Source organism: Leucopleurus acutus (assembly GCF_964270905.1).
Source record: "Leucopleurus acutus genome assembly, chromosome: X".
In the NCBI taxonomy this organism is placed as follows: domain Eukaryota; kingdom Metazoa; phylum Chordata; class Mammalia; order Artiodactyla; family Delphinidae; genus Leucopleurus; species Leucopleurus acutus.
In genome coordinates this window covers 17423649-17440326 of record NC_139148.1, presented here as the reverse complement: position 1 = coordinate 17440326, position 16678 = coordinate 17423649, and the positions used below count along the sequence as shown (strand labels likewise).

The window sequence follows — 16678 nt, the reverse complement described above, 5'->3', positions numbered from 1 at the left end:
TGGATTAGAATTTTCCAGGGTGTTTTATACAAATACATTGGGTCAAAATTTATCCTGGATTGCAAGCAGGACTTAGCAAATGGTCTGAACAGGGATCTAGTTTCTTCCTAGGTACCTAAATGAAAGGGAATGGGTGCCTTTGCCTATTATTCATCATGTTTTTGCCTGGAAAATAAGGCTCAAACTGTAAAGAATGAGCACTTGCATCAAAAGAAGCACAGATCCCAGAGACTATGATGAAGAGGTACTCTGGACCACAGCCACTGTAGGATAATGGGAGACTTTAGTTTATATGAGTGACCATTCATTTAAACTATAACCTCTACTATAGCTGAACTGAGTGATGGTGAAGAGAAAGAGTTAGGACAAAAAAGAAGCAAGACATTATAATACTTAAAACCTCAGGGGTCTCAGATATGAATCAAAATGATCATTATGATACTTGCCTACCACGAATAAGAGGCTGCCAGTTTTTTCAAAAATCACATTAATGTGGATCAGCTACAGTAATGGAACTGGTCAAATGTCTCCCATTCTATACAAGTGGAGATTATTATGTCCCCAAAGGTACATTACTTTGATTCTGATTCTTCTGATAGCTACGTAGTGTCCCTACAGCCATTTCTATGAGCCAAGCGTCAAAGCAAAGTTAGTTCAAATCCAAGTATTCATTTTGCTCGCCAAAAAAATATGTGAGCAGATTTCTGAGTTCCAGGTTTGGAGGGAGAAAACACAGTGTTTATACAAAGAGTATAACCACTTTTTATCATTTACTTTATTTACTCAAATAATTGCTAACTATACTAAAGCACTCGATATGATGACTGTACCCTTCTTTCAGCCTATCTACTCTTGACAACGAATTACACATTGATTTCTACCCACCAATTTCTTTCCATTTTCTTGTATGACATAATCATTGTGACTAGTTGAAAATTTTAGGGCTAGATGGTGTTTTCCAGTGTAACGTTCAGTGTAATTTGATTCATCCTGGTTTTTCACAGTTTCGCTATGCTCTTTTTGAATACACAATTCCAAAAACCAGAATTGTTTCTCCATGAGAAAGTGAAATTGTTTTTTGATGAGAAAGTAATAATTCGGTTACTCTTAAATTTTATAGCTGAATGTTACTTAATGGCAGAAAATTATATAACTCTACTACTTTTTCATCAGCCTTCCCACACTCACTAACATAAGATTAGCAATATCTTTTAAAAAGTGACCCATATGAAGTATTTAACTTTGACTCCCAAATTCTACTTTCACTGCCAAAAGAAAATGATTGGATAAGAGCCCAGAGATAAATGTGCAACATGTGTGTTGCAGTACTGTTCAAACCAATGAAAAACTGAACATTATGTAAATTCCCATTAGCATGGGGTATAAAAATTGTGTAGAAAAAAGTTTAAAAATAGCTAATGTACTTCAATTCTACTTTTGTAAAAAATTTTATATAAATATAGAAAACACAGAAAGCTATACAACACCATTAACAATGGTTACATTAAAGGGGAGTACAGACTACAATATATATTTTCTTCTTTATTCTTTTATTTCCTGAACTTTTGGCAATAAACATGTTATTTTTATAAACAATAAAATCAATAAAATAAATGGACCTAGTGTATGAATAGTAATATTCCAGTCAGAAAATCGTGAATTTTATGAAGTATCTAGTTAGGACTGTTTGTTATGGATGGAAAATTCCCACAAAAAAGAACAAAACCAGAAAGATAACACTATTTAAAACAGTAAAAGGCGGTGATGGGGAAATGACATCTGCTCTGTGCATTATACTTTTATATGATTATCAAAAGAAAAACAAAATTATTATTCAATTGTGCACAGTAAGTCAAGAACTACATTATCTGTTGTTTTTTTTATTCAATGAACGATTTCAGTAGATACCTCACTTAAGTGTTAACTCAGGTTCATGTGGAAATTATTGAATAGGAATGAAGCTGGCTGAGTAATTCCGAGCCTATGTGTAACATTTTCCTTAATAACAGGTAGGTTTTAGCTATATCAGTCCCATCCCACTACTTGTATACATATAAACAGCAACTAGACAACATGCCTCTCATGCGAATAATCCTTTTTTCCTTAGTCCTTTCTCAAGCTCCCTGACTTGGATCATTTCTTCATTACTTTCTATCTTTTCTACTGCATATTATTCTTAACAACTGGTCCCCATTTATTGGGTTGTACCACGTTCTATTCAAGGGCAAATATGGAATGGTCTTAGAGCTCCAGGAAAAATAATTCTCAGCTCTGGTTCTGTGATACCTTCACATATCTTCAAACATATAATTAAGTGTAATGAACTATTGAAATAAATTTATTTCTCTTTAACTGTTATTGAGATATTTATGGTTGACAGATTATAGGGGGACATGAGTAGATGGTATGATGAAATGAGGCAGGTATACAGGTTACAACTTCAAGAAATTTGGGAGCCTCGTGTTCGGAGCTAAATGTAACAGTACATGCACGTCAAAATAGGTAAAATATATCAATGCGTGTTAATCATTTTTCAAGATTAGTTTTCCATTTCGTCATTTGAGTTTCTGGCTATGATTTTAAAGTATTAAGTGTGATAGACCTGAATTAAAAGCCATGTGAAGATACAACAGTAATATGAAAAATGATTGTAAAGTATTCTTTACATTGGGTGCAATGAAAGTCTTTCTGTACAAGGAGATACAGGGAGCTTTGAAAGAAGGAAGAAGGGAGGCTAATGGGATCCTAACATAGGAAGGAATTAAATAAGGTACAAAACTTTAAGAGATAATGGGTTTGGGATACATATGAAGAAAAACATTTTAATAATCAAAGACATCCAAAAAGGAATTGGCTGACTTGTGGAAAAGTGAACTCAACACCAAAAGAGACATTTAAATATTCTTGCACAGGCTAAAGGATTAGATTAGACTTCCAAAACCACAATACATTACAACTCTAATACGCAGAATGGGTAGGAAAGTGCAAATAGATGACAACAGATGAGCTTTAGTAAAAGGATGTGGTCCTGGCACATCTGTGATTACTTGTCCTCCATCTTTTCTTCCTCCTTACAACCAATAAATGCAGGTATTTCCTCTAGGCTAAGTGTTCTACCCCTAATATTTCATGCTGTCTTCTTACAATAATTTCTTCTCTTCCCAGAGCTTCCACTAACAACTTGCTGCATGAATCCCAAATCTTTCTAACCATCCCTGCTCCCTATCAAGAACTCGTGACATATTTCCAACAGTTCAGTTCATCCATACTAATAGCTACTGAATAATCAAGCACCAGTAATTCACTAAGCTGGATTCTTCCTACCTATATTACATTCCTTTTACTTATATTTTCATTCTTATGACAGCCCTAGGAAGTAAACAATTAAACCCATTTTACACGTGAAGAAACTGAAGCAAAAAGAGATTAAGTTTTCTTGGCCAAGATTACAAACATAGTAGTAGTGGTAGTTCAAACGAATGCACCACTTTAAAAACCAAACTTAGCTCCCTGTTCTCATTCAACAGCAATAACAAAAAGTTCCCTATCATCCTCTCAAGTTTTGAGTATGGAGTCACCTTTGACAGTTCCCCCTCTTTTTCATCCACATGTATCCTAAAGAATAGATTCTAGCAATTAATACTTCCTCTCACTGCCTTACTTCTGGCTTGGATACCTGACTGTTAGACTTAAAACAGAGTCCTACCGGCTCTTTCTACTCTGATCTTTTGCAGCTCCAAAATACTGCTACAGTATAGAAGTGTTCTTCCCCTCAGAACCTTTGAAAAGCTCTCCAAAGGCCTAACTAAAGAATCAATTCCTCAAATAGGTCCTTTGCCAATATGGCCATAGCTGTCTCATATTATTTTTCTTTAATGTGGTTCTGAAACTTCAGAATGTGTTAGAATCTCCTGGAAACCCCAGAGTTTTTGATCCAGTAGGTCTGAGGTGGGGCCCTAGAATTTACATTTTTTTTCCACAAGTTCCCAAATGATGCTGATGCTACAGGTCTGGGAACCACATTTTAAGAACAACTATACTAGACAACGACTGTCTTGAAGGCAGTGACTTGCTCATGTCTAGAATATTTTAATATGTTTTTAAGATTAGATATTATAACTTATAGAATCACTAAGTATTTATTGTGTGCCATGTACTATGGATACAATGGTACTTGCAGTGCAACCTGTGACTCATTAAAAAGCATAATGGGGCTTCCCTGGTGGCGCAGTGGTTGAGAGTCTGCCTGCCAATGCAGGGGACACGGGTTCGTGCCCCGGTCCCAGAAGATCCCACGTGCTGCAGAGCGGCTGGGCCCGTGAGCCATGCCGCTGAGCCTGCGCATCCGGAGCCTGTGCTCCGCAACAGGAGAGGCCACAACGGTGAGAGGCCCGCGTATCACAAAAAAAAAAAAAGAAAAAAAAAAAGAAAAAAAAAGCATAATGAACAGGCAAGAGATGAGCAGGTCAATGAACATTTACAATAAATTAAGAGAAGTACGTCAATAGAATGGATACAGGGTGAAATGGGAGCCTCCCAAAGGGGCATCTAACCCATTCTTGAGGGTTCAGGGAAGGTTTCCTATTAGTCTAAGCTGAATTTCTTAGGAATTGGACACGTGAAGGTGATCTGGAGGTTGAGGGAGTGAAGAAAGCCGTGAGACAAGGTAAAACCAGTTTGAGCAACTTTCGGTAGTTCAGTATGGGTGGAAGAGGTGGTGAAGTTAGTATTATGTTCCCCTCGAACACTGTGCTTTTCTCCCTAGCTATATCCTTGCAAAAGCGTTCTTCCTTCTACTTGCAATTTTTCTCCCACCTATAAAATCTTACGTATCCATAATGGCACTTATTAAATGCAGTACCATCATAAAGCCTCTTACAGCTAGAAGCTTATTTTCCTCATGTGATCTCATGGTACACTGTTTGTATCTCTCCAGTGGCATTTTTTTCATGCACTGCCTCTTATTAAAGTTACCTATTTTTCCTTACCCCCCCCCTTCATCTACCCTCACAAAACTTTTTGAGGGCTTTTTTTTTTTAGGATAAAAACTGAGTCTTATTTGTCTGGATATACCTGCAATCAATGCCTTACAAATAGCAGAGACTTAATCAGTATTTGTTGATAACTCAACTAGTGAAACGATATGGTGACATGAGAATGTAAATGTTTCAGAGACAATAAAGTGCCTTAAAACTCCAAAGGGAGTTTAGTTTTGTATGTAAAACCAAGATGTAGTTTTAAATTTTTCTCTAAATGTAATATACTTGATACTAAAGCTATAATAGACATTGTTTCCCTCAAATTACCAAATAAACTTTCTTATAAATGAACATTAGAAAAAAACCCAGTATTTATATCCTGGATACTTCAGACCTAAAGTCATAGTGATTTATGACAAGGAATATAACCGTGGATATAGTTGCTATTTGTCATAGAAAGATTCTGCTTTATTATTATATAAACACTGTTAGGAAAGTTTTCTTCTAGAAAAATATTTTGTAGTGGTTGTACATAGTCCAAGTTTCTCTTTCTCAATATTTTAAGAGAATATTTCATTCACATTAAGTTCATGGATTGGAATGAACTTTAAAAACCCACTTATACATCTTACACAAATTTTGCCTTATTATTAAAGATGACCTGCTTTTCACATACGCCGAACTACTAATATTACCTTCCTGATTGTCCAGGTAGCAAAAGTCAGTGTCCCTAAACAATGGCAAGTCTTACTAGTTAAGTGTAATCCCCAACCTGGACATTGAAATGCATTTTATATATAACACAAATAAGATTAAAATTGTCCAAGAAAGTTTTTAAGGTATCCCAAGAGTTAAAAGCCAGAGGCTCTGCTTTCTTGTAGATGGGGCTTGTAATTGCTTTGATCAGGCTGAAGAGGATACCAGGGGTTCTTGGGTTAACACAACATGAGTGGGCAGGTCCTTGGACAATGGGTTGCCCAGATTAGATGCACAAAAGACTTTGGGGTTGGTGCGGAAGAGGTGACACTCTTCCTTTCCTCTTTGTACATAGAGGGAAGAAGTTGTCTCTGACCCCTTTAGGACTTTCTCTAGCCTACCTGATTTTGAAACAATAGCTGGTGAATTATTTGACCAACATATGAAAAGAATCTCTACTCTATGGTCCCAAGTAGGCAAAGTTAAAAAACAAAGGTCAGAATGTAAGCCTATCAATTTAGACCTTTACCTTTGTCACAACTGTATTTGGAGTTACAAGAAAACATCTCTACACATACAAGCAGGAAGATAGGACATTCTTAAAAGATTTTCAAAGTTATTATCCTTCAGAAGACAAAGTAACAGATCCATTCATTAACAATTACACACGCTCCTGTGTATACACTGGCTCTTACTAACAGTTTGTAATGTATAAATGATACCTCTTCACAAAGGAAATTTCAGAGACTTGAAGTGTGCCTATATGAATGTCTGATGATATGTCACACTATACCCAAACGTTCTTCTCTTTTTAAAAGCACTGAAGAGACTTAATCCAATATACAACCCATCACCCTGAGACTAATGACACTGTTTTTGCCAAATTTTTTGGTGCTGAGATATTTATCATAGTGCTCTGTTTCCCTGCATTACTAAAACATTTTAAAACATTTCAGAAGTAATGAATTTTGATACACAATATCTTTCAAAGATCCTAGAACTACTAAATTTGAGTACCAATCTACAAACTTCACCTTCACCTAAATTTATTTTTTTCACATAATACTAATGATAAAGTCTTACAATATTAAACTATAGTATATTTGGAGATATCCTAATTTTGCTCTTCCACAATCATTCATTTACTGAATAGAAACAGAATTACCTACGGTTCAAATATAAAGAAATATAAGCTGAAAGGTATGCATTTGGTTAAGTAACTAAATGCAAAAAAAAAAGTGACCTTAAATTCCAACATGGAGTAATTTAAATAGGTATTTCAGAGTATTCAGAAATGACCCAAGGTGTTATCTATTTTAAATAAAACCTTAGTACTGATATTTTTTACAAACATGATTAGAAGAGATAATCTTGGGAGAACATGAAAGGAACAAACATTCGAAGAGAAGGAATATGGGAATTAAAAAGTTTTATTTTCATTAGAGGAAAAACTCCACAATTTTATGTCTTTATTCACTGAGCCACTCTTCACCTCACAAGTCTCCTTAACTTTAAAAGGCACTTGTCCAGTGAAATAAGACTGCATACATCAAAGCATTTGTTTTTTATGTGGCTTAATTTTACTGTAAAAGTTGGACCGTGTTGAGCTGCTCACAATTTGAATTTACACATATGTTTTGGTAGTTAATATTTTCATGTGCGTTTCACAGACAGTCACATATATAATGTGTGTGTGTGTGTGTGTGTGTGTCTGTGTGTTATATTTAAAGAGAAAGCATAGAGAACACAGTTTCTCACTTCTGAAGATGGACAGGGAGTCCAAGAGAGAAAGCCAACTTGGAGACTACAAGAAGCTAGTACTTTGTTTCTCACCTATTATACACCATCTTCCAGGAGTCTTTCTCCGTAACCAAGAAGTTCTGAGGGTTAAATCAGAATTTCTTGATTGGCTCATGAGAAAGTTCATGGGAGGAAGAAAATAAGAATCATAATTTTTTCCATTAAGTTCTACAAATCACCCACAATGTTTTCACCAAAGGTGATACATTTCCATATCCTATTACTTGCATTATCTCCTGTTACCTAACACTTATATTCACTGCAGCCTTTGTATTACTGGCATCTCTGCTTCTGTGGCAAGCTGATTTAAAAACTATGGGTATAGTTTAGCATCTTGAACCTACCGCTCTCTCCCCCTTCTTCCAGCTCAGTACACTATTTGGTAATATTTTGGCCTCTGAAGGCCAAAATTTTATTTGGGGGGCTTCATGGTTTACATTCGTATATGCTATAGAAAACTAAATTGAAGCTCATTTTATTTTTATTTCATTATCATTCATGGTATTCTTTAACTTCTCCAAAACATAAAATTGAGTGAGTCTGAGGGACTCTGCTAGGGAGACATGGAGAAGGAAGACAATCACATCACAGTGAAAGACTGTGGGGATGAATCTTTGGTCATATCACAGAACCTCATTCCCCCCAAAATCAGTAAGCTATTTTAAAAGAACCACAATAATACAGGTTTTTAACTAAAATTTTTATAAACATATTTGCATAGGTTAAATTTTAACACCATTTTGTATTTGCATATATATGGAAATTATTACATTTCAGCCATTCCTTCCTATGTTTCATTTCTGTTCTCCTTGCAAAGACATTGGAAATACGTGTATTTTAAAATAAAGAGTCTTAGTCACCAAAGCTAAGGGATGAAACAAAGCATTGTTATCTAAAAATCTATAGATCCTATTTATAAGAATTCTGAGAAGAATAAAAAAAAGTCTATACTTATGAAAAAATTCAGCTTAAATTTAATTTAGGAATCCAAACGAAAAACATAATTAAAAGGAACCAAAGCCCTAGTATTCAAAAAGTAACATGTTTAAAAATCTACAGCTTTTCTATGAATAATTTTTATAATGTCATTTACTGGTAGACATTTAACAGATATGTGTATTTGAAAATACTAGCAAATATTGCAATAGATGACTATATTTATCAAAACAAAACCAAAGAATGTGTATATATGCATTTATAAAGCTAAATAAACAGCATTCTACATCTTTATTAATAAAACGTTTTAGTTTAAGAACTTCCATAATGGTTATAAATACTTTCACTGTAGAAGTTATCTTTAGAAATCATTTTATCAGAAATGCAACAACTCAGACAAAAAAGGTAACTCAGTGTCAGCTCTAAATGGGGCCACAGTGAACTCTCTCTGCCATTTGTCTCAATTTTAAATTCCCCTTATTGCCCAGTATTAGAGTAATAAGATGAAAGGGAATGTGAAAGTGATCAGTGGTTACATTACCTAAAATTTCAGCCACCAAGCTGATCAGAATATTAATTTAGTGGATGAAACTTATATTTAAATCCTAGGGCTAAATAACCTGAAAAGAATGTGAGACTTTTTAATTATCTCTTGAATTTCCTATTTTATGATGTTCTAATGTGTTTCCCTTTCATGCAATAATTTTTTATCTTCATTAGGCAGTTAACTGTTATCTACTAATGGCCCACCCCTACTACAGACAGAAAGTAAATCAGGGAATTGTGACTGGCCAACTTTTGCCTTTCTGATAGATGTAGGAAAAGGGATATAGTTATTGACACTGATATGCAAATGAGTTGCACACTTAATAAGCCAGAGTTGGTAAGAACATCAGCTAACAGATACATTTGAAACATACAAAATAATCACTTAATATGGAAACCTTCTAAAATTCCATGTAAAATAACTAAACCATATTAACTGTACGTTGACACTGAAAGATGTTTCTAATAATAAAAATAAATTAGCGTTAATCATGTTTAAAACCAATTAGTCTTTTCCTGGTGAAGCTAGTAAGAACTGCATAAATAAGAAAGAAATCAGGATGCAGAGATCTGCAGAAAAAATAAATTGGTTCACAGGAAGTTACCAATATTAAGGTATCATACAACTTATCTCCTTTATATAAAGACTTAAGATAATTTTAGTTTGATGACAGAAAAATCATAAAATATTATACTGGATAATAAAGTAATGAATTGATTTCTCTAGGGAAAATAAAATATATAACATATCAATATGTGGCAATTCAAAACCAGTTTCCACACATCTCATCAAATCCATGATATTCAAGGTAAAATAAAAGAAAAAAAATCTACCACCATCTCATAAATGACATACTACATAAGGTAGAACCTGAAATAAAATATTACTATGAGTAACTGAAAACTATGATGCATTATTTCTTTCAATTTTTGTTAAGTGTCTCTTCATGATATTTCTCCCTTCCAAAAGAGAACAATTCATGTGCTCTGTTTTAGAATACCAATTTCTTAGAATCCTAACAGAGTTATTTTAGGATATTATCATAACCATTTATTAAGCAATATGTTAAACACCATGCTAACATATTTAATCTCTGTATTCCAGCAACATCTTGTGTTTACAGGAATAAGAAAGGAGGTGCACCGCAAATACTGCCATTTGAGGTCTCAGTTTTCAATATTTTGGTTATAAGGAATTATAAGATAAATACTTTCTCTTTTGAGAAAGGAGAACAGAAGAAAATAGGCAAGAATTTAAAAAAAACGTGAAAGAGGTGAAGAATGGAGGAGAAATAGTCAAGTGAGAAGAGATGAGGATGGTAAAGGAAAGGAGAAGAAAACTGAATTAGAAGAAAAACCTAAAAAAATAAAGACAACAATTAAACAAATTAAAAAAGAGAGAGAAAAAGCACATCAGTGTTAGCCAATACTGTGGTACTGATTCCACTCAATGAGCCACTCCTTCCTTCCTGCTGAAGTCCAGGGGCAGGGCGGTAGGGTGAGAGGGAGGGAAAGGGAGAGCTGGGTTTTAATGGGTCACCACACTCTCCATCCATTCTGATTACATTGGTTTCCCTTTCAAACAATACTTGCCTGTTGTTCTGGGGTTGAAGGAACAAGAGGGTGAAGAAAGAGTAAAAAATGAGAGACTAGAGTGAGAATAAGAGAGAATAAGGGAGATGCCATTGAGAGTTACATAAATGAAGTTAGAATGACCTTTTGAGATAACTCAATAGTCCTTTAACTTGTTCCCTTCTCCCCACCCCCTCTGCCATCACCTGCATTCTTGTTCAGCAACCATTTACCATTTGGGGGTAACAAAACACACTAGTTTACAGTGTTCATCTTCCATCTCTCACTGATCAATGTCTAACACCCTATTTGTTGTAGTCTATATTCTTCTTGACTATCCCAACCCAGCTATTTCCCAGTAGGATTTATAGCCCCATCTATTAAACCATTTCTTGCCATAATGTAGTCACCAGGTTCCAGAAGACCTTCCAAAATAATAGTGATTATGTTTTAGTATATACACAAAATAAAAGGAAAATTTTCCAAATGCTGGATTCAATCATCACATACCCCACTCTTTTCAACTGATATTCCTAAGAAGAAAATATCTGTTTTTAGTATGGATAGAATCTTTATAACACTTACACACCAAAAACAGCATTGACATGAAATTTTAACAGATTCATTAGGAATATGCCCAGATAGATTTAATAACTATAAGTAGTCTCATCAGCTAAAAAAAAAAAAAAGTGTTAAAAGTGCATCATGAGGGCAGAGCTGTTGGTTCAAACTATGCCGAGGTATCTCCCAGAGAGGAATGTAGTGGCAGATGAAGTGGAAAAAATCTTGGGAGATTCCAGCAGCCTTTGAGGAGTTGGATCTTCACTGGCAGGGAAGACATGCAATAGGACTCAGTCTGCTTTGCTTGGATGTTCATGATTTTTTCTTCTTCCTACCTGGCAGCCACAGTTTCTCAGCCACAGAAGTAGGTTGATTAGAAAAGCTTAAAAGCCACTTATAATAAAGAATATAGCAACGTGAAAAAGGACATAAAACTTCCAGTTTCATTTCAAATAAGAAAATGTACTTTTAAAAAAAATGAGCAAACTAGAAACACACAAACACACACATCTAATTGGACATCTTGAAGATATACCATACTAGCAATTTCAAAAAATAGTATTTGAATTCATCTGTGATTATTTAACTTTCTCAGACTCTTAGGGAAAAATTTCACATTGCTTTTTTAGGTATTTTATAATAAGAAAAGTTATCAAATTTTATATTGTACATTACTACCTGTAGCAGTAGGAAATTTTAGAATTACAGAAAACTACTAACTGGGCTAATAACATTCAAAATATAAAACTGAACATTACTCTTTTCATTATTGAATCTAAATTGGTATAGAATAATATTGGCAAAATCTCACTATCCTGGTCAGTTAATTACTGGATTAAAATATCATTAAATATGTATTTCAAATGTATTAGGCCATACGTTAATGTAATTATTATATCATAACCAACCCCTAATGTCCCTGGTTATGAACGCAGGGACAGAAGGGGTAATTGCAGACTGCAAATAACTTATACTTGTTTCAGCTAATTTAACAACTTAGCAAACCTTTTGTAGTAATAAAACTCAGATAATGTCCATTTCCCCACCTCTGTATATTGTCTGGTAAGAAGTTAAAAGCACTGCACAGACCACAATGCAGGCAATAGCAAGAAAAAGAGGACAGAGTAGGGTGCATTTAACGAAAGGTACCATTCTTGCACAACTATGCCTCTACTTGAACACAAAGAAGACAATCTGGTAATTGATTACATTATTAAGGAAGGCTACTTTCATGGAATTCAACATAATTTCCTGACAGAGAATGTCTCTATTATCATCCAAAATCAATTTGGAGGTTGTAGTAGCAGTCTGTCAAGGAACTGGGCTCCAATTGGCCCAACTGTTGTAGTAGGTAAAAGGGAGGAAGGGAGGTTGGAAAGTTAGTTTCTGTTGAACTCCTAATGTGTGCCTGGCATTATGTTTTACATATCTTGTCTATCTGAAGGAAAGGAGTGAGTGAAGAAGTGGCAGTCAAGTGAAATTTCAACCCCACTTCTAATTTCAGTTCAGCTGAACCTACCCCAGTTACGTAAATTCTCACTTCCTCTCTTCTTCTCTACCCTTGGCTCCATGTAATCTCTCCCTGAATCCTGGGGTTTACTTACAGGATTATTAGAATTCCTCCCCTTTTGTTTGATAATTTTATAATTTGACTTTGGGGAGGGAGTATAATAAAACTGAAGTAAGAGCATGGGCCTTGTAGTCAGTGAGCTTTGAGCTGTGGGTGGGTTAAATAATCATTCAATCTCCACTTACACCTTCTTCATAGGATTATTGTGAGGCGTAAATGACATAAAATATGTAAACTACTTAACATGATGCTTGGCACACTGTAAGAACACAGTAAGTGCTGGCTATGTTTATTAGTATTAAAAAGATAAAGTTAAATAGTTACCATGACTCACTTAAAACCGTAAGTCAGTCTCAGAGCAAAAACTGAAAGCAAGTTCTCCCAACCATCATTCTGTGTAGTTTTTAATATTTTAGAATATTCCTGTGATGCAAAGATGTGTTGACACATTCTCACAGTATATAAATATCACCAATCCATAGAGATTTTATTAGTTCACCTGAAGTCTTTTAAAGACTTTCATATACAATAGACATGAGAATCTTTGCTCCACAAAGAGTATCATTTTAACAATTTTTCATTAGAGACTAATCTCAATCCTCTTAGAATTGACCAACTGGAAATAGGCCCAACTATCCAACAGATGTCATATTTGTTAAGGTCACATTGTAGAAATGGAGGCAGCATGAACATTAGAAGAAGCAGCTGCTTTATCCCACTGCCCAAAATCCTCATCCTAGGGGACAAGAAACTTTACTCAAGACAATCGCTTTGTATAGTTTCTAGTAATGAGAACTTATCATCAAAACTGTCATAGTGTAGACAGGCTCTGTCGATTACCAACAGTCTCCATTAATTAGTATTAACTAACAATAATTAGTATTAATTTTACACCCACACATTTAATTTTCCAAACTTTCATTAACTTTTATTCACTTAGATAATGAACTCATTGAAGAAACATCAGAACTTTAATTATCAGTGTTCAGGAGCCTCTCCAAAATATGACAAACTTCTCAGTTTATTCAAAACCAAAATTGAAATAGCATCTGCCTTAATATCAGAATCACCAAGAAAGATCAGACTTTTCACATCAGTCTTCTTACCCCCAAAATACAGCCTTTCTTCTAGGACTAGAACATGCAAAACCAAATTTAGTTTAAAGGTACAACAGGAAATAATTACTCACTCTGAAGAGTTAGTGAGCCATAAGCAGAATATTTACCAGGAAAAAAAAAACACTTTCTTTTAAAATGAGGATTATTAATCAATAATCAGATTATTTAAATTTTAACTTCATTTTTAAAAAAACTTTATACTTTATTTTGGCAGAGATAGATCAACTGAGACAGAAAATAGTCCAAAATGAAAATCAGATGATGTTCATTTTCTCAATCTAAGATTAAGAAAAATTGCCCTTGAAAATCTACCATAGGCACAGAATGCCACTGTCATTCTTAGCTAGAAAGGGAGTTGTGAGGTTCATAGAGCAAAAAAATTTTATGAACTTATTTAGTTAAGTGCCAATAGTTTTAAAACTTAAACTATAGTCCTCTTTTGGGAAATGAAAAGCCAATTCAGCTATTCCAATTTAAAATTTAAAAACTGACATTAAAATAAACCAATCTGCCAGACACTTTAATGAACAAATCAATGTTAAAGTAGATGAATGAATGTATGCTGTTACAAAACATATCTACTAGGTAATTTGATAATTTATAAAATGAAACTTAAAAGTTATATCAAGAAAAGGTTGAATTTGTATGCACTGTCACTTTAATTTCTATTCCAAAATGATCACCCCAGTTCATAGGGTAATATTATCCTGCACCTGTCCATATAGAAATGTACATCTAAACTCAGCCACCACCAATATTTCCTCATGTTCGTTTAAAACTATGCCTTACATTTCTTCAGATAATTAAGAAAAATAGTCAGTTATTTTTTAAAAGGCTATTCAATTATTTTGTACACAAACAGGCCTTTCATTCCACTGGTATTCTTTCAAAGCTTTAGGCAATCTTTATATTAGTGTCTCCCACTGACTTGTAAGGTAATTATACATACCACAGTCTGATGATTAACTTGAATCACTTCATCACCAGCATGGATTTTCTTGCACCGATCTGCAGGTGACTAAAGTTAACATAAAGGAAATGATAAAGAGCATAAATTTTATCAGTCATTTCTCCTCTATGGAAACACTACAGTAAGTTCACCCTTTTAAATTAGATCAATTTTATCAGTCATTTCTCCTCTATGGAAACACTACAGTAAGTTCACCCTTTTAAATTAGATCAAGAGTTAATTATAATCTTCAAGAAAATAAACTAGCAAAAATGGTTACTAATATTTGATATACTATTTGTATTCTATGTATAACTAATGACAGAAAGCAGGAATGTAAAACAATATATAGGTATTTATGTTGTAAAAGACCAATATGTTTCTGACAGCATTAAGGGAAAATGATAACTGCACACTTTAAACAGACAACCCTCTCAGGCTCTATTGGGCAACTGGTTCAAAAATATATATGTTAAAACATTATCTTTTAAACATTGATCTTTTTCATTTAATACAAATAATTCACATTAACGTCAGCAAACAAATATTTTCAAGTACATGCTTATGATCAGCATCAAAGCTTTGTCAACTAATGATGAAATTGCTAATTTATTTCATCATTAATACCATCAATCCTGAATAAATGAGAAAAGCAAATTAAAAGATGGATTGCCACTAGTTCAAAGTTATATTATATAACATTCTCTCTCTAAGTATCTAACTACAAGAGAACCCTATTTCTTATGTTTCATACACTGTAACGTATAGGCAAATAAAATCACATTAAATAAACTAAAATGCCAGCATTTCTACAGGATGTAACAATTTTATCATTTTTTTCCTTTACTCCCCAAAGACATTAAAAACAAAAACAAGCAAAAAACAACTTTGGTAAGCTAATGTTGACAAGTTTTATGAAGTCTTTAGGAAACTAAAATGAGATTTAAGACAGAAATTTTATAATATTGTAGGTATGGATAATGAATTTAAAATTCTATTCTTTATTTTCCCTCTAGTGACTATCGATTATTGATTATGCATATTATTAGACGTTTTAATGATAATATGCATATGGACTTTTGAATATACAGAAAATGTGTTTTTATGAAAAAATATATTCATGTATTCATATGTGTGTTAAGTTATCAAACACAACTATAAATACTGTAATATTACTCATTCGTATCTACTGAAAGGTAAAGAAGAACGATATGGTGATGCAATCTGCATAGTAAAATGCTACTTTTGAGACACTGGAATAGGATTTTCTTTAAAAGTGATTTCCAGTTCCTTTAGTTTTTATTCATTTCCAATTTCCAATTATTTCCAAAATAAATAAGTCTTAAAACAATCAAGTTAACGAATTAAAAAATTCCCAATAAAATTATTTGCCAGAGGCTGGAAACCGAGATTAGATGGTATCTCAGGGAATTCCAGTTACTGAAGTAATAACACAAGCATACAATTGAGAGGGTAGTTCATCTAGGATGTGAACCCAACCCTAAGAATAGTGTCATAACAAGAAAAAACAAGTATTTATTTTACAGCAACTACCAAATCAAACAAGTACCATGTAACATTTCTGAAAAGTTCCTAAACCGAGCTGTAACTATAGAGTCAGTTCCTGTGCTTTTGGCTCACAATTGATCTTTTAAAAGGACAGTATGAAAAAAAAATCAAGCTAATGGCTCTAAGTCATGATGTAAAAGAAAATGATAGTTGGTACATAAAATTCAAAGAAACTGAAACAACTTTTTGCACAGACGAGTAAAAAAGGAAGTAATTCATACAAAGTAGACTTTCAGTGTTAAAAGGGCTATTTTATTCAAACCCCTCATTTTACATAGGAGAAAACTAAGAAACTAGGGCAGAGCAAAGCAAAATAACTTACCCACTTAGTGAGCAGCTTTACTAAGACTCAACACAGATCTAATGATAAATGACTGAGGGT

The 16678-nt window shown here is 33.8% G+C and overlaps 1 protein-coding gene across 5 annotated transcripts in view; it reads right to left on the bottom strand.

Annotated features, from left to right (window-relative positions):
* CNKSR2 (connector enhancer of kinase suppressor of Ras 2) overlaps nt 1-16678 on the bottom strand; it is a gene marked incomplete at both ends in the record, with an annotated part of 254832 nt that overhangs the window by 118274 nt on the left and 119880 nt on the right. For all 5 annotated transcript variants that reach the window (XM_082864886.1, XM_082864885.1, XM_082864887.1 and 2 more), the window contains one exon: nt 14728-14796. In XM_082864886.1, the coding sequence (XP_082721012.1) occupies nt 14728-14796 (69 nt within the window). The remainder of the gene's footprint in view (nt 1-14727; nt 14797-16678) is intronic.